Source organism: Plectropomus leopardus, chromosome 8 (assembly GCF_026936395.1).
Source record: "Plectropomus leopardus strain MGB_pleo_1.0 chromosome 8, ASM2693639v1, whole genome shotgun sequence".
In the NCBI taxonomy this organism is placed as follows: domain Eukaryota; kingdom Metazoa; phylum Chordata; class Actinopteri; order Perciformes; family Serranidae; genus Plectropomus; species Plectropomus leopardus.
In genome coordinates, this window is record NC_142183.1 from 3,571,028 (window position 1) to 3,590,654 (window position 19,627).

Sequence of the window (19,627 nt, forward strand, 5' to 3'; positions counted from 1 at the left end):
GGACATTAGGTTTTAGCTAGGACCTCTGTCAGGGGTGCAGGGGATCCTCTGGCACTTTTTTGATGCTGTTTTATGCACTCTGAGACCTTATGTATACCAACAGCACAAAAACAAAATTTCCACAGTGAATCACTTTATTTTCATTGGGAATTAGAAAATTGTTGGGAAAACATCCCACACCCTAGAGGGGGCCATTTATGCCAAAAGGCATAAAATTGAGTTTGTTTATCAAAAAGCTTTGGATAAAAATGGCACAGTTCAGCAGACACACTTAAAGAATCACTAATATCAACATACATCTCTTACTGCCCCACATAAAAAGCAGTCTAGAACCGGGCCTGCTTTCAACTATTTATTCCTATTTTCCTACATTTATCTTTTTTTTGAAACTACAAAGTGATGCATCTTACCGCATACACTATCTTGGGCTCAGCGCATCACGTGCTGTGGGGCCACGCACTCCGCGTGACGTCATCACGCAGGGAGCTACAGTGTAAAATGAATTTGAGGCGGAATCACACACTCCGCTCTCTGGACACAACCTGAGATTAACTCGGTAAACCGCGACCGACTCGAGCTCAGGTCAGTAACTTTACACGATAACAGCGCCGTGTTTTCATATATCCTGCGGTGGAATAAAGTTTGACGCTTATTTACTTCAGTTGGACAAAGTTTCGACTTCGTGTCCACGTTGACAACTTGTTTACAAAGACGCTCATTCATCGCTGCGGGTCCGGGACTGTTAGCTGCCCTCACAGCGCTGGACAGGCATCTTAACAACAAGCTCAAGTGTTAATGTAGCGATACTTTTACATCGTAAATAATATATAAAGCTCGCTGTGGTATACGTTAGCTTTTAGTAACGTTTTGATATAGTTTCGCTGTTACTCAAACGGACCGTTAGAGCGTTATCGCTAAAGATACTAACCGCCAGCTTTTAAAGAGCCTCTATTCAAGACCTCTAATCTCATTAACACCACTACACACAGCTTCTTTTAGCAAATAAAACACAGCAATCCTATTATTTTTTACAGTTTTTAGAGTGCTTTAATGTAGTGAAACCACTGCGATGGCTTTGAAACGAAACTACATGTGGACTCAGTAAGTGGCATGGATGAGCAGCAGGGATTACAGTAAACACGGTTTGGACATTAGCCAGGTAAAACAACGTGATTGGGTGTTATTTAAACCTTTAAACCTCAACTTATCATGAAATAGACCAAAAATATACAAGAAATTAGTAATAAGAAAAAAGTACAAAATAAATACATTTTAAAAAATTTAAAAAAAAAACCAAAACACACACACATTTTTTTTCTTTTTCCCTCCCATGAAACTTCATTTAAAAAATATAATTAAGAGAATTTTAAGCTTTATCTCATTTTTCCCTCATTTTTTGTTATCAATAATACAGTAATAATCGCCTTTATTTAATTTGCGGCAGTTTGTGGGATATTTATCGCCAAGTTGCTCATTATATTTTTTCATGTATTTTTGAAAGATATCAAACCAGTTTTCACAGGTTTCAAAGGTTTTTCTGTTAATAAAATGCATTTGAATGCAGCACTACAAAACTGACCTCTATCCAGGTGTTAAAGGTGTGACCAATATTTCCATTACTTTCAGCTTTCAGTTGAGTTTCTGTGGTTTAACCCTTTAAAACCTGGATCAACATCAGTTGTGTTTAGTTCTGTCACCTTTTACAAGTATTTAAAGCTCCGAAACCTAAACAAAGTGGTTCGATTTCTTCACAAAACATGAGAAAATAGACAAAGAGCAACTTGGCAGTGCATGTCCTGCAGATTACAAGAAACTCGCCAAAGTTGACATGAAAATGACCTGAAAATTAGCTTTGAAATGTTTGTGAGTGGGTGGATTTGGACAAAATCATCACCAAAAGAACCCCAATAATAATTTTAAAAAATTTAATAAAAACATAATAAATAAATAAATAAATATAAAAATAACAAATTAAAATATATATATATATATATATATATATATATATATTTTAATATATAAGTTTTAAAGGCTTAAACAGTAAAAGAGGTCTGTCGTACAAACTGACTCCCTGACTCACTGAATCAGAAGTTTCAGTTGCAGTAATAAAGTAAATGTTTTATTACTGCAGGTTTTTGTGATTCTTCTTAGCTTCTTCTGCTTACTGTTTCCTTAATTTGATAGTCATAATCAGTATGACCAGTCAGAGTTATTTTTCATTAGTCACTTTCAAAGAATACGCTGTTTTTCTAAGAGTAAGAGGAAGTGGCATTTCTCTTATCTTGATGCTACATCAGAGGAGGAAATGTATCTCCTGTTTGGTAAAATGTCATACACATACAGTCAGGTCCACACCCACTAACCTGACATTTAATCTTCTCTCCCTCCACCGCAGTGCATGAGTAGAGGTATGGAAGTGAGGAATTTAAACAAAGGGTTAAAGCAGTGATGCTCAACTTGCTTTGCTTTGAGGGCCACTTTTGCAAAATGACAAGAGGCCCGGGGCCATTTGCAGCAGGCCAATAAATGTGACATTTCCAAAATTTTAAGGCATTTCTAGAATTTTAGAATGTTTTTAGGATTTTAGGGGGTGTGGGGGATCCTCCACAGGCACTTTTTTTAAATTAACAAGCTCTGTTTTGATGCTGTTTTATGTTCTCTGACACCTTATGTATACTGAAGTACAAAAAATATTCCCAGTGTCGATGTCTTTATTTTTTATTATGATGATTATGGTTGGGGGGCCAACTGGGAACTTATTGGGGGCCAGATTTTACCCCCAGACCGGGTAAATTTTACCCGCAGGCCCTAAGTTGAGTATCACTGAATCAAGATTGAAACTTGAAATTTATTATATATGGTAAAGTTGTTGCCTGATTGTTTGCGTTGTTGTTCGTGCACACGGTAAATACGCTTTGTTTCTTCAGCACTGGGTTATGTTGTTAATGAGCTAACTGCCTGACTTGCGACAAGACGGTCTTCTGGTTTCCCGTTATGAATTACGATTACAGACTATGCTTTCTGCTAAAGGGATATTTCCACTCAAGCAGACACCGATCGCACATGCTGCTCGGCGGTTGGTTTGGTGTTTTCATCTCCAACGTTTTGGCTGAGACACGATGAAGCAGCTGGGGGCTTTCGCCACCACTAGTTGTCTAAATTCAGTTTGGCGTGTGTCTGCGTGAAACTGAATTTTTTTTTCTTTAAATCTCCACAGATCAGGGCTCGATCATGACTCATGGCGATGACTGCTGCACATCGGCAGAAGACGGAGCGGAGAGCGACCAGCTGCAGCCTCTCATCCTGGAAAGAATCGAGAAGGAAAAGTCCAAAAGCTGGAAATCCGTTGTGTCACATCGTCTAAAGAAACACTGCTCGTGCACCCCAAAGAAAGCTAAATCCAAAGTACTGGGTTTCGTCCCGATTCTGACGTGGCTGCCGCGCTACCAGCTCAGGGAGTGGATCCTGGGCGATGTCATGTCGGGACTGATTGTGGGAATCCTGCTGGTCCCTCAGTCCATTGCGTACTCCTTGTTAGCCAGTCAGGACCCCATCTACGGTCTCTATACTTCTTTCTTCTCGTCCATCATCTACGCCCTCTTAGGCTCCTCTAAGCACATCTCAGTGGGGATCTTTGGGGTGCTCTGCCTGCTGGTGGGTCAGGTTGTGGACAGGGAGTTAGCTTTGGCAGGATACCTCACAGAAAGCGGCAGCAGCGGAAACAGCAGCGCCGTCCTGCTGGCCGGCCAGGGGAACGGCAGCGTGGAATGTGACCGAAGCTGCTATGCAATCACAGTGGGAGCTACCGTAACGTTTACCGCCGGAGTTTACCAGGTGAGTGAGCTGGGGCGATCATTTCAAGTATTGGGTTGGGACTCGGTATCGGCAGATAGTATCAAATGACTCAGATCGGATCAGGACATCCCTACATGCTGTGTAAACAAAAGCATCTATTCTTCTCTTTGGCTGGCAGCAATGAAGACAAGAACATCGCAAGTGTCTTTTTCCAAATATGTCCTTGGATGTCCCCCTCACTTCTTCTTATTCTCTCTGTCTCTCAGGTGCTGATGGGCATCTTCCAGGTTGGTTTCGTCTCAGTCTACCTCTCAGACTCCCTTCTCAGCGGCTTCGCTACAGGAGCCTCCCTCACCATCCTCACGTCCCAGTTCAAGTACCTTCTGGGCCTGAAGATCCCCAGACCTCAGGGCTGGTTCACTCTGTTTAAGACCTGGTACAGTGTGCTCACCAACGTGGGAAACACCAACATCTGTGACCTGGTGACCAGTTTGGTGTGTTTGCTGGTACTGATACCCACCAAAGAGCTCAACGATCGCTTCAAAGCCAAACTCAAGGTAAACACAGAAAGTACTGCTGAGTTCATTCCAGACGTTAGTCCTCCACGGTTCCCACGGTCATGGAAAACTGGCAAAAGTCATGGAATGTTACAGTGACATTTTCCAGGCATGGAAAAGTTGTTGAATTTGTAAAAAGTTTTGAAAAAGTCATAGAATTTTGTGTGTATAATGAAATTACTTGTTAAAATATCATTTTTCAGGTTATTTCCACACATTTGTTTAATAGCTTTAATACGTGTTGAGTTGTGACAACGAGAGAAACAAAAGCAGAAGGCTGAACAAGTCTGGATGAGAAAATGTGTCGTCTATTCTTGAATGAGAACTAGACGTGAACCTTTAACTGTCAGTGTTGATATCTGTCAACAGAAGTAGGCGAGGTAACGTTAGCCTTAAGGGCTGGAATGTTTACTGCTGCTTGCCAACATCATCAGCTGCTTATTAGTGACATAACCATAATTATCCAAATTTAAAACACGAAATATCAAACGTTTAAAATTACCAGGGCAGCCCTGAGGAGCCTGCAAGCAGTTGAGGAGGTTAAGACTTGACCTGTCAACCTCTAAAATAACCAGATTTTTACTTTGATTGTTGTGAGGTGAATCACGGATAAATCAGCCCGTCCTGTAATCTGAGCTGAGCTTTAGCGAAGCCTGGCTTTAGATAAATATTTGATGTGGGAATGAAATGTAAGACTGTGATGGGATCCATTTAAACACATTAGCCTCAGCTATACATTGTTAATGCTGATATGAGCTTAAAATTAGCCCCAAATCTGTGGAACAAACTTTCCATCAACATCAAATCAGCCGAGTCAGTTTCTCAGTTTAAAAACACACCTGTACACACTGCCATTTGTATTACTTTGTATGTAAGTGTGTGTGTGTGTGTGTGTGTGTGTGTGTGCGTGTGTACACAAATGTGGTTGTGTATATGTGATGGATGGATGGGCGTGTGTGTGTGTGTGTGTGTGTGTGTGTGTGTGTGTAGATATATATATATTGGTATGTAGTGTGTGTATATACGGAAGTATGTATATTTGTGTGTGTATTTGTATGTGTGGATATAGTCTACATATATGGATGTGTATATATTTGAATTTAATTGCATTTTCTGTGAATGATGAAGAATGATATTTCTTGTATGGTATTGTATTATGAAACACTTTGTAACTGGTTTAGAGAAGCGTTACAGAAATAAAGGTTATTATTATTGTTATTATTATAACTGCGTTGGTATAGTAGTCAGGGCACAGCTGAGCTTAAGCAGAGCAGAGTGTTGAAAAGATGGCTGACAAATGACAGTTGAAGAATAGAAACTGCAGATAAAACAGAAGTTTCGAAAGTTAAGCGAAATCTGAGCCTAAAATCTCCTAAAAAGCCCATTAAACTCTTGAACATATCTAGTATGTTGGTCTCTCCTCGCCACCCTCAGACTAAACTTTACATTTTCGTCACCCACCAGTGGTCTTAATTTTGAATCCATCCTAGAGTTATGTGTCGTGTTTTTTTTTTCTTACCCAGGCTCCAATCCCCTTTGAGCTCTTCGTGGTGGTAATCGCGACGCTGGCTTCTCACTTTGGCCGCTTCAACGAAGACTACGGGTCGGGCGTGGCTGGTGACATCCCCACAGGCTTCCTCCCTCCCCAGCTGCCGATGTGGAGTCTGATCCCCAACGTAGCTGTGGACGCCTTCTCCATCGCCATCGTGGGATTCGCCATCACCGTCTCGCTGTCAGAGATGTTTGCCAAGAAGCACGGCTACACGGTGGACGCCAACCAGGAGATGTACGCCATCGGCTTCTGCAACATCCTGCCGTCGTTCTTCCGCTGCTTCACCACCAGCGCTGCGCTGACCAAGACCCTCGTCAAGGAGTCAACAGGGTGCCAGACTCAGGTATCGGGGCTGGTCAGCGCTCTGGTCCTGCTGCTGGTGCTGCTGGTTATCGCGCCACTTTTCTATTCCCTTCAAAAGTAAGTACAACATATCATTAGTTAATTGTCATTAAATGACAACCTGCATAATCTTATCAGTAAGCCCAGTAAGACCAAGATCCTGATGACGTGAGCTCAACCCTGCTTCGTTCTCTGTATCAGTCTGAACTGAGGTACTCGCCTTGACCAACAAACTCCTTCAGCCAATCCTGGCATTAGCTCCGACCTCTACTACACAAATATGTTGTTACCAGACTCAAAAATATATCAGTCAACTGAGATTTGACAATTCTGAATATTATGATGCTGATTTTTTTGTCTTCCACATAAAGTTTTTAAAGTTCGAATGGGCTCAGCGGGACGTTCATTGAGACAGCAGCATAACGGTGCTAACGACAGATCAGCGATGTGTTTCTTCAGCGACGTTACCAGACTAAAGCCAGAGACTGAGTGGTATTAAGGTGCTGTAAGCTGTAAATTCACCACTTCAGAGCAGGCGAGAGAGGATAATAATAAGGACTAGCTGTTATTATCCTCTAATTGCACACCTGAAACACGCTATGAAGACTCTGTGGGAAGGTCAACATAAGTTAGAGGAAGGAGAGAGAGACAGAGAGAGGAAGCAGAACCAGGGAGGTCGGATCAGACTATATCCTCCGCGCCGGATCAGGCTGTCGCTCTGCCTCCTCCTCCCATCACATCCCCATCTCTCTCAGAGGAGAGAAATATACAGCAGAAATAAATGTATTTGCTACTTGTTCTATGATTTAATCTCACTCTATGATTAAATGTTGGACACATCATCAGTAGTGGACCTTGAGATCACTGAGTGTTTCGGGCCCGCCGGGGCTGATCATGTCCCAGGGTGTGTCCCAACTGTGGTCTAAGATTGAACATCCCAATTAACTCTAGAAGCTTTTAGTTTTACATTGCACACTTAAGAGACCCTTTTACTTATTTAGGGCCCAAATGGAGTCCTTTCTCTTTACTTTATCATTATTATTATGTTTTACATCGTTGTCATGGTGATGTTGACTTTAAGTCATCACGTGTCAGAGTTTAGGAATCGGCTAACAGGCGCCTGTTCAAAATTAGCAAGTTAGCTAACGGCAATGGGCTTTCACATTCTGTCCTGCTGAGCACGAGAAAGTGAAACTTCAGCGTCCAAATGAAACGAAAAGTGGACAGAGAAATACGCTTTCATTTTGCCCCAATCCAGCACGAAGCCCATGTGTTTAATTTACACAGAGACAGCTGGAGCTGTGAAGAGTGGAAATGTTAAACGCCGCTACGACACAAAGCACAGACATTCACACAGCAATGTCCTCAGAATACAGCGCTGACGACAGATAGATAGTTGAGGCTGTTCGAGAGAATTCAGTTATAAGCAAGTTTAATAAAAGTCATTTGCTTAGCACCAATCGTTCCAGACGTTTGACCTTGAACAGAAATCAGATTCGGAGCTCTAAATATTAAGTTTAAGAAGCCCGGGTCCAAACCATATGGATGGGGGTGATAAAATAAGAAAAATAATCTGGCTTTAAAAAGTACAGATGTCAAGTCGAAAGTAACTGAGAAAATCCTCAGTGACTCCAAGCTGTAACTTTTTCCTAAAAATAGTTTCTACTTCTGCAAAAATCTGGCCAGGGCAGTTGTGCCTGTTTGACTCATTCCATGATTTTCACCTGTAAGCAGCTATTCTGCTCTCAGAGGCCAAAGTCAGATTCCAAACCAGAGACGGCATTTATCTCTAATCTGAAAACTGCACGTTCAGGAGACTAATCATTATGGAGCATCAGCCACGTGCAGCTGAGAGCCATGCACATTTTGGTGCTGAGCAGCCACATGATGTTTGATTTTTGTGCCCTGGTCGATACAGTTTTTTTTAAAGAAAAAACTTCAAATGTTTCAGTTGTTGCAGGACTGAAGGGTTTTCTTTCGGGTTTACTTAAACATTTGCTGGTGGTTCTTATCTTGTTTGCCATGAAAAGAGACTTCAAGGGTCGACAAATACACAGTTCACTGTTAATGCTGACTTTGCTCGCTCTGCAGAAGCGGCACTAGTTCAAATATCTTCAGGTAACGGCCTTGTAGTGCAGAGAAATAGTTTTTAAAATGCTTTCATTTAACACTAAAACAAAAAAAACATGGAATAAAGAAGAACAAGGAGCAGAAATATGACTCAAAAGAATGAGTTCATTACCAACTAGAGAGTAAACAGTGTGAGTGCAGCTGATGAGTGGTATCGATCTTCCTCTGGTGTGTTATCTACGTGCACGCACATACACACACACACACACACACACACACACACACACTGTGTAGCAGAAACACACTGTGATCTTATACAGTAGCTTCATCAATGAGGCCACATCTTGTTATATCTTTGTTCCCTTTTTCTTTTATTATCCTCTTCTCTCTTTATTGATGTAGTTTTTGTTTTTTTTTTAATCTCTCGAGCTGATTCTGTCTGGTGCTCCCAGTAGCGTCACCATCTCCCCTCAGTGGTTTTGCTTTTAAAAAATGTAAGATGAAAAACAGTTGGCAAAACTTACACTGGCAGTTTAAAAACATTTAGGCTAACTGAAGTCAAATGCTGTTTCCAGTTTTAAGCTTTCTTTTTGTAAATGTGAAGTGAGGACTCAAACTGGGCTTTTTTAAACACCTTGTAGCTTTCACTCGTCAGAGCAGTGACTAAATTCTACTGCACGGTAGCTCAACTCAAATCATATTTAGTACCAGTTTTTTTTCCTGTATTCTATTTCGTTTTTATTTTTCATTTTATTTCTATTTTAATCATCTGCAACGGGACACTAGGCTTGTTTGAGATGAGTCAGGCCAGCACAGACTCGACGGCCGCCGAGTTTTCACAGTGCACGCCGGTTAGGTTTGTGACCAACTTGCTTTGACATCATGCACACGTGGGCAGCGATATTCTCCGTTATCGAGGCCGATGCAGCTTTTAGAGGTTTTTTGGAGCTGCAGCTGCTCTCCACCGACTGCTTGACTGCCTGCATGACCGAGGGCATTGTGGCTGCAGCCTGATCAAAGAGCGGACTGGCTCTGTGTTTAAACCAGAGACATCACATTTTGTAGAACCTTTTAACTGTAATATTTAACGTTAATAGTAGTATATATAGTACTATATATTCTTTGAAGGTTGCTGAAAATACAGGATCTTTAAATCTGTCAGACTTGACTGCAGCTTTTTGTTACCGCCCCTTGCTGCTGCTGCTGCCTGATCTCATCTACTCTCCGGGCGAGGCGCAGTTTATCTTGAACGAGCCCACTGTGTGAATTCTTTTATCAGCATCCAAACAGAAGAACGTCCGTACCACATTAATTGTACCTTTGTAGTTTACAGTTAGGGCTGCCATTTTAAAAAAAATCTGAGTCAAGTGAATTAGCTGTTGACGGTAACTTAGCTATTCAGCAGTGGCGGGGCTCTGCAGGGTGTCCTGAGAAAAGTGACAATTTTAGTGATGATTCTCTTGTACTCAGTGATCTGCAGTGTTTTAACTCCACTGTCTCCACGACTTCGACCGAGGCAGTACCAAAAAAAGAGTACCTGATACTAACCGCAACCTTTGGTAAAAGAACACCAAAAAGAGTGAGTTGAGTACCCTGTAGAGGTAATGTGGCATAAGTGCTTTCTTCCATGAATACCTTTATTGACGCTCTTAAACTTTGGCGTTTCCTGCTTGTTTTTTTTCTTCCCTCTCTTGCCCAGATGTGTATTAGCCGTCATCATCCTGGTTAACCTTCGCGGAGCTTTAAGGAAGTTCAGAGACATTCCCGCCATGTGGCGCGTCAACCGCGTCGATGCATGCATCTGGCTGATAACCATGGCAACCTCTGCGCTGGTCAACACAGAGCTCGGTCTGCTTGTGGGGGTTTTGGTGTCAGCGCTCTGCGTCCTGGGCCGAACGCAGAAAGCCCAGGTCCTGGAGCTTGGTCGGGCTCCGACCAGGGAGCACTACGAGGACCTGTCGTCTTACCGCGGCCTTCAGACACACCCTGGAGTGGCTGTTTTTAGGTACGAAGCTCCAATCTATTACGCCAACCAGAGCTTGTTCAAAAAATCTCTCTACAGGTGCGTAGGACTCGATCCTTTGAAGGAGAAAACTCGGCTAATGAAGCTCAAGAAGAAGAAAAGACAGCAAGGAGAGGTTGCAGGAGTCCAGAATATGAAGTCGGACGGTGCAATGAAAGAGGGTGACGCTGAAGCCGGTGCGACCACAACCTTGATGCTCGACAAGAAATCTTCCCGTAGCGTACGCAGCTTGGCGATCGACTGCAGCGCCGTCCTGTTCCTGGATACAGCTGGAGTGAATGCTCTGAAAGAGGTCCGCAAAGATTATGGAGAAGTTGGGATCAAAGTGGTCCTGGCTCACTGTAATACCTCAGTACTGGACGCACTGGAGAGAGGCGGATACTTCCCCGACAAAAAAGGAAGTGATGAAGGAGAGAACAAACTTATATTCTTCACCATCGCAGATGCCATCCATTATGTCCAAAGCCTCTCAGCTCCGAACGGAGATTATGACACCAAATGTTAAGGAAGGTCCATCCAAATATCTGTTTACATAAATGCAGTTTTACAGTTCACACAGTAAAAGACAAAGGTCCATTACAGCCTCGGTGCCTTGTGATGCTGCAGTGATTTCTGGAGTGCAAGAACCCCACATCTATCCTCCATAACTTTTAAATAACTTTTAAATGGAGCCAAATTACATAGTCCTTATAGTAAAAAGTGAAACTGCACAATGGCAACATCTGTACTTCAATTAAAGTTACATTTTCTCTTTTTTGCACACGTACACCCAAACAGCTTCATAAACAGTCACCCACCAACACTGCACCGACAGTTATTCAGGGCTCTGACTACTTAAAGCCAGTGAGATTTAAGACTTTTTAAGACTCTTTTAATGCCACTTGAATTTAAATTTGACATTTTTTTTACAGTGGCCAATATTGAAGGAAAAAAAACATGTACCAACATCAATTACTTAAGGTAAAGGGGAAATTTTATTCCATGTCTATGAATTTTCAAAGATTGATTTAAGATAATTTATTGTGGATTGTGGCCGTATTTGTTTTAGTTTAAACACCAGAGAACACGCTAAAAGTAGGTAATAGACAATATGATTTTATGGGATTAGCGCAGCATGGAGGCCAGAGAAAATGTTACAGCGGTTACCTTCTTTTTATCTGTTATTGTTACTATTCAGTTGCTTTTCAAACTTGACTGACTAATTTGGAACAATTTTTAAGCGCTGCTTGTACAGAAATGGAAGGAGGTTATGGTGGTGCGTCATTGCATCAGGCCAGAAAAGGAGCAAAAACAACAATAACTGCGTTATGTTTTTATCACTGCCAATCAAAGTCGATCAGAACTGGAGACGGGGAATAGCTGTGACTAATGCAGAGTCATTGGTCCGGTGTTGATTGTAACCGTTCTTATTTAAGACAAAAGCCAGATGTTGGTGTTTTGTTCTTGTTTTTTTTCTATAGAGAAAGTGGCTTTAGAGTCACATCCTAACTCATTTTAAAACTGTGACCCTTAAAGTTACAGCTAATGTTAAGGTAACATGTTTTGTATAATAGTGCATTTTTAATGATCAGTTTTTAATGCTACCTTAAGTGCCCCTGCAACTGAGTGGCATCCAGAGTTGCTGATAACTTTTATTATATATCTCAGCAAAGGACCATAGTTAACTAAAATTATATATAATTTACTCACAGAGTCCTTGCCCATAAATTGCAATCCTGGAAAAATGTGCAACTTCCACCTGTTACTCTGTGAGGGCAGATAATGTCTGTTGTAGGTTGGGATATGTGCAAAAAAGTAAAAAGGTCTGTAGTGGAGAAATCTGTTTCTAGAGGAACTCTGAAACTTATGTTTATGAAGTTTATGATCTCACAAGTCATCACTCTAAAGGTCTGATCCTCTAAAATGAAACATGCAGTTTTTCTACAGATCAGAATCTTACTTTCTGCCTTTAATATTTTTTTTTTCTGAACATGATTGTAATGTAACTGATTAAAGTTACATAATGCAGTTTTCTCTAACACCAGTGATAATGAAAGGAGAAGGGTTTTTTTTGGGGGAAATACTTGATCATGTTTACAAAGCCATAATGCAGTCAATGCACACTGACTGTTAGATGAATGGGAGAGAGTGCTTGACTCGCGCAGACAAACACCAGTACAGTTTCCATTTACTTTGTATTTTGCAAGATTCACGTTTCTGTGCCTTTAGCGATATCTGTATATTGTGCAAATATTTAAATTCTACATTTGTTCTTATCAGGTCCTCTGACATATGCATAGAGCACCTTTTGATTTTACAACCTCTAACGTCTTTGCAGATATTTTATAAAAACAAAAGGTTATGTTGTTTGAAATGATCGACCTTGTTTCGGGACAGATGTCCTCAGCTCTGGTGTTTTTTCTATGCTGGAAGCTCTGTACTGAATGTCACTTTGATATAGTGCTTTATGTTTGTCTACAATCTATGTTTGCTGAGGGTGACAGCATTACTGACTGTTACTGTAACTCGGTAATTACACAACTGTCAGCTGTGTGATGAATGGGATCAAAGTTCGATTTTAAGGAACTGTGATCTGCAGTGAGTGCCATGTGAGATTTACACCAAAACAGCCTCCTTGAGTTTGTTTTGTTCAATATAATGTTGAATTGCGTCGTCAATCCTGGAAACAGCTCATTTCTTTGTGTGTAAGAAATTGGCTCAAGAAAGCAAGCCAGTTTTTTGTTTAATAAATTATTAGAAATTGTTATTATTTAAATTATGGAGGTCCAGTCATTTCTTTTCGGTAATACAGGAATGCTCAGGGTTGACTACACGATGCTGCGTTTTAAGTTAAGGGTACCCTGTGGAGATTTTCTTTACTTATGGCAGTGCTGTGGAACTTTTGATTGGGTCTCACACTAAATACTGTTTATCAAAAGTTGTTTAAAGTTTCACAGAGGGTCGTGAGGCCTTCTTGATTTAAAGGGATGTAAGAAAACTTAACAACTTTGTTGTGGAAGGAATCAAACATCAGATATCCGTTTATTCTTTCAGCATAACAGAGCTGGAAACTCACTACACCTGAACTCAAACCGCGCCCAGCGTGTCCTCTCATCATGTCCCCGTCACACACACACGGAGCAGAAGGAGGGAGGGGGGAGGGGGGAGACGGCGGCAGAGAATGAGGGCGTAGCGGACATTCAGAGACACCGGCAGAGAACGCCAGCGGAGCGGACACCGGCGAAGGCACTGAAAAGAGCGGCTGGAAAAAAGACTCCGGCTTTTAATCAGGCTCGGACCCCAAATTGTTCCCATGGGTCAGGCTCGGGTAGGGCTTGGACATAAACCTTGTACAATCATGGAGGGTTGGGCCTGATTTTTTTTAGGGACCCCGCCAAAGCACTAATTTGTTAGACCTAAAGGACACACACAATCCACTTTGTCAAGTAACTGTAAACAAACTCCACAGGGCACCTTTAAACAACGTCCCAAAAATAGCAGCTGAAAAGACAGGATATTCTTGACTTGAATAGCTTTTGCCTTTGCTGGAGGGAGGAGGAGGTTTTGGAGGAGCAGTGCTGAATGTCAGGTAGGCAGCTAAGGCCAAAAAAACCCCAAAACACCAGGTGTACTGGAGCTAAAGGGAATGGCTCTGCTCAAGGACTTGTGCGGGGTAAATACCGTCACAGGGGATTGAATCGGGTCATCTGAATCGAGGGCAGTCCAGATTTATTACAGTGCTCACTACGGCCTCACATGAGAACTTATTTCAATTAAATGAATAAAATCATATAAGAAATAAATCGTTAACATGTGAACTGAAATTCAGAAAACAAAGGCGGTATGTTTAAAAACTGGATTTATGTCTTTCAGTTCAAACTGCTTTACGTTCATGTCTAATGTTAACAGATGTTGACAGATGCTACATGACTGCCACAGACAAGTACATATTTATTAATGTTTCACATGTTAAATGCTAAAACTATTTTAGCTCTTCCACAGAAATGGTGCCAGTGTATACAGTGCATGTAGGAAAAAAGTGAAAATCCACAGTGGCAACACCTGTACTTCACTTTGAGCAACATTTTTCTTTTTTTTTCAGTTAATAACCAGTACTACATCACAGGACTATTTCTAACCTTTATAACCCAGATTTATTATTTTCTTTAATAGGGGAAAATCTGCTAAAAATTTGCAATAGACTCATATTTCCATTGCCAGTAGACGAATATGCCTTCCTGTTTTTTTTGTGTGTTTTTTTAACCGGTGTGTCACATCAGGTGTGCCTTGTTGACAGATGTTAATAAAATTAATCTGCCTTAATATGCTTTGCTTTTCACACACCAACATGGAGGGAGAATAATAAGTGTTGGGTATAAGCTCAGTGGATACTTTTTGTTGTAATTGTGTTTGTAGCTTTAGTTGTTTCTGTAACAACTACCTAGTAACATTATTTACAGTTTAAAGCACTTATGGAAACAGTTAAAAAGTTCACATTAGGTATTTTCTCTAATAAAGTAGTGACATGTGACAGCACTATATGAAATATAAATAAGAGCCTTTTGTAGTTTACATTAGTTTTTTTCTTTTTCATCCTTTTTTTTCTTTTTAAGCTAAAAATGTAACTGCAAAAAAAGCTGCTGACTTGGGATTTTGGGGTTGCAGAAGTTTTCATCTGCTTTTATGTTGCATCTTAAGTAAATGTAGAAGAAACAGTTTATTTTGGTTCAAATCTGTATTACTTTGCTTATTACTCACTTTTACTTTCTTTGGAAATCTATTTGCTGGTTGAAGCATTTTAAATTCCAGTTATCCCCTTATTTTACATGTCATGTTAAAATATATATGCATATATTAAAACTATGCAAAACTATATCAGTGCAGAGTTTTTGTTTGTCACTGTTCAAAGATGTGTCTTACATATACTGAACATGTATGTGTGCTTTAATATATCATAGTATTTTTATGAAATAAAATATGAACAAGGATATTTGCCTAAATAGCACTCAAAATGATTGTTTTTGTGTATCCAGGTTATTTGTGATTGAACAGCTATGGTGTATGTTTTTTTCTGAGTCAAGGAAATCCAGCAGCTGTGTGTTTTACTGAATCTGTGTTTAGAATTAACTATAATCTGTTAGCGACAGAGCATCAATAGTCCCACTGTCTGCCTTAGAGCACCAGGCCTTTACTGCGACTGTACAAATATGAATGAGTTTAACTGTCATCAACTGAATGCAGCTCTGTGTATTTACAGAGCACTTCTGACAATCACAAACCGCTGTGCAGGAATGTTGCTCTGTGTAACATCATTGTTGGGGCTTGCACTTCCTCTACTTTTTGTTTTTAAACCATCCAGCCCCACCCTCTTGAATAACAGCCTTTACAATCTAGCTGAGAAGAGTTCAGGAAAACTACACCACACCCTTCTCACCAAAATACGTCATTGTGAATTTCACCAGGGCGGCAACTAACTGCTCTTACATTACTGATTAACCTGCCACTTACTTTGTCAATAAAATGCCAGAAAATAATGAAGCATGCCCTGTGTGATTTCTCGGAGTTCAAAGTGACTTCCTCAAACTGTGTGTTTTATCTGAACAGTCCGAAATCCAAAGCTATCCATTTATTATCCTGTATGACAAAGGACAGCGTCAAATAGATTACTCCAGGAATTAGTCCTATAAATTATTTAGCCTGTCAGCACCTCCCATGCAGTCATCTCAGTCAGTGAGTTTTTTGACTGGGTTTTTGGTTAGAAATAAGGTCTGAGGTTAATACAAGCTGAAGAGCCTTTTAATGTTTTCTACTACAACCTGAATTTTGTCAGTAAAAAAAAGACTTTCTGCCTACATTTGCTAACAAGTGGTTAAATGAGACTAAATGTCATCACACAGAGATGCACCAAACACGGCTTGACAGCTTTGTTGTGCGATCAACGATAAATTGTGCGACCGTAGTGTAGTTTATAGCCTAACATTAGCTTTTTACTTGTGGCGATTGAATTTATGCTTCAGAAAAGCTTAAGAGTGGTGTTCATTTGTGAAGATTATGCTGAACTAAGCCTATTAGTATCATAAACATTTGTTTGCCACAGAGCTTATTTTGTGCAATAATCAAAAATCCCACATTTGATGAGGGAACCAGGGCGAAGCCAACTTCAGTACTGACCCACAGAAAAACCTCATCCCTGGGGCACGCTATTATCAAATTTAAAAAATATATGCAAGGACTTGATAATTCAATGATCAGAATAGTTGCCAATCAAATATCTGTTGATTATGTTCATGTTTTCAGTAAAATGTACTCAGGATTAAGACTTGAGTGGACATAGCTATCTCAATCAAAAATATCCTGCCAGCTTTAATCAGTCCATAATAAATGTTTAGGAACAGCTGCAGAGTTGTTGCTAAATAATGACAGGGAAGCTGAAATACACTAGAAAACTCCAAACTGAGTGCTTATTTACTTTTACCACCGAATTTAAAGGAATAATTTCAGCTGTGATGCTTTTGTTTCATCCTGATCTTACAGTCTGAATAAGAAGAAAACTGCAGTGACCTGCTTCTTACGCCTCAATAATTAGCTGAACAAACTAATGAAGGTTTGAAGGACGAAAGCAACAGACTGTTTTTTGTTTTTTTAATTATGGAAATGTATCTTTTATTATATTAGAAACATGAAATGTTGAAGGTTGGTTGTTGTGCAGGAGTTGGCCTTGGGACACAACAGAGCTGGTTTTGGATTTGCAGTAAATTAGATGTGATAGATTTTTTCACAGCTTCTTTTCTCCAATATTCTTGTCAATATAAATTTGGCAGAGGTGTGTTTTTATAGCTGCTTTTATATAGATCCATGATACAGAGAGCAGATAAAAAGGAATTATGACTTTGTTTTGCTGCAGGGAAAATATATGAAAGAAGTGATTTTTAAAACACTGTATAGGCCATCAATCCCTGAAATTCATCATACATTTTTACTGCAATGTAGATCTGTAGTGTGGAGGTGTTCAGTCAAGGATTTTAAGAAATTATTCTTGGAAATTTCCATGATCTGTTGGTTTGTTTTGTTTATCAGTTTGGAACGAGTCTACCTATTTACAGACGCCTGCAGAACATTTACGAGTTGAGTTAATGGGGAGAGCCAGCCTTTGAATATGTTATATATTGCTTTATATTAAGAAATATGACTTTATTTGGCATGCATAATAAAGGGATACACTATGTGTATGTACCCATTCTGTGGATCTGATATAATGCTTTTAAACAGATTGCATCAGTGCCTTTTTCTTCCAGTAGTGCCTTATCAAATAGCCCTTTTTAAAGAACACTGTACTCTGCAAACACTGACTCAAGTGTGCATTTACTCTCATTTGTGCTGCAGCTGCTTATCTCAGTGCATTGACGTGATTTAAGGGGGAAAAAACTGGAGGTTAATTTGTATGTAAATGTATGTGTTGAATTAAGTAAATGTTAAAAGTTGAGGCTGAACTTTTAATGCGAGCGTTAAATCAAAACAGTAACTCTGCTGTAATCTTTATTATTACCTCAGCCAAGGGCGTTATGTTTTCAGTTCAGTTTGGCTGTTTGTCAGCAGGATTACGCAAAAAAATTCGAACAAATTTACTAGAAAATTCAGTGGGAGGATGTAACATTGGCCAAGGAAGAACCCATTAAATTCTGAAGTGGATCTGATAAACAGGACCAATACACAAATTATTCTGCACTTTTGTTAACTTTGCAAGTAAAAGCATTTGGCCTTGGTAGAGGTCTGCAGTCTCTGAGTGCTCCTCTATTTATTTCATATTATTGGGGATTAAAGATGTACTCACATTGGAGAAAACTGGGTAAAACCCTTATTTTTTTAACATTACTTTACATTTCAAACTGTAAATAGTTTTGGTATGTACCTGTGTTAATGACTAAATATAGTTTTTGCTGCCTCTCAGAGTAACAATACATTTAAAGACTTTATTTAAATCCCAGTGTGCTCGTTTTCACACTTTGCCTCTCATTAGGACTTCACCTTGATGACAAAATTACAAAAGGACAAAAGAAACCCTGGCTCCAGATAAAAGTCAGTGCTAGTTTCAGGTTACGGGTTCAGTCATTAGTTCAGTCTTTGTCTCTGAAATCCCAAATAAAACCAACCAAGACTAAATATCATGCTGCTTAGGTTTAATGGATAGCTCAAGTCCAACTAAATTAGTCTGAGAATATGTACATATGTTCATGAATTAACACACACTGTGAATCTGAGAATCTTCCAAATAAATCAACAGAATAAAGCAAAACAGTTGAATCTCCACTAATAAACTCTTACAAATAATCTATAAACTGTCTGTATTTGGACGATCCAAATAAACTGAATTTTTATACCTTTCCTCCTCTGCTTTCCTTTTCTCCTGGTTCATTTTAACATAATGTCATATATTTAACACGACTGGGAAATTTTAAGTTAAGCTAAGTTGAGTTACTAAAGGGAAGTTGAGTCTGGCACTTTATAAAGTTTTAGCTTTGAACAAACAGTCCAAATTGGGCTTTGTCATGTCAAGTCCAAGACCCCGATATAAAAAGCTTCACACACAGCTTTTTTTGTGATATCCTGAACTTTTTGAAGTTTTTTAACTTTTGTATAGTCAAAATATGTTGATGACAACACCTTGGTCTGGGAGATCTTGTGCTCTGATAACCTCAGTGATGGTGAGAACTGACCTAATGAAAAACCAGTTTTTCTTCACTCTCGAGTTTCAAGGTGAGCAGGATTTCATGAAAATCACCACCTGCATCCCGAGGCAAAGTCAGATATGTTGTGTCTTTGCAGCTTGACTGCATATAACTGATTAACTGTTTTTAATACTACTCACTCCAGACAATTTGCTCTTGACTTTGATAACATGACTTTACTGGAACAATTGGGTAATGTAGTCTAAAACAACAGTCCAATATTCAATAAAACATTATTATTATTAGATTCTACAACTATGATTTTACTTCTACTTTGTTCTACAGAGGAGCTGCAAGAGCTTTACGCCTAAAGTGTACTTTTTATCCTGTTTTTGGTTCTTTGTCCTTGCAGCTGTACTCAGATGATAGACGACCGTCTGGCGAGAGAAAATTCAACACATTGATGAGATTCAAGGTGAATGTGGATCCTTAGATGTCGTCTGGACTCTGCTTTAGTCAATAAGCCGTCTGACTCTCTAAACTTGTGGAGGAGATAAGAGTTTAGTGATTAGAAGTTTTGGGACTGCCTTTATCACCTGCTCTTATCTTCTTCCTTTACCTTCATTCTCCTCCTCCTCATCTA

The 19,627-nt window shown here is 39.9% G+C and overlaps 1 protein-coding gene across 1 annotated transcript; it reads left to right on the forward strand.

Annotated features, from left to right (window-relative positions):
- The first annotated feature begins 486 nt into the window (after window positions 1-486).
- On the forward strand, window positions 487-15,191 carry slc26a2 (solute carrier family 26 member 2). The gene is made up of 5 exons (XM_042493789.2): window positions 487-582; window positions 3,218-3,834; window positions 4,062-4,352; window positions 5,876-6,324; window positions 10,016-15,191. Exons 2-5 carry the CDS (start codon window positions 3,232-3,234, stop codon window positions 10,842-10,844), a joined length of 2,172 nt encoding a protein of 723 aa, XP_042349723.1. The 5' UTR covers window positions 487-582; window positions 3,218-3,231; the 3' UTR covers window positions 10,845-15,191.
- The last annotated feature ends 4,436 nt before the right edge of the window (window positions 15,192-19,627 follow it).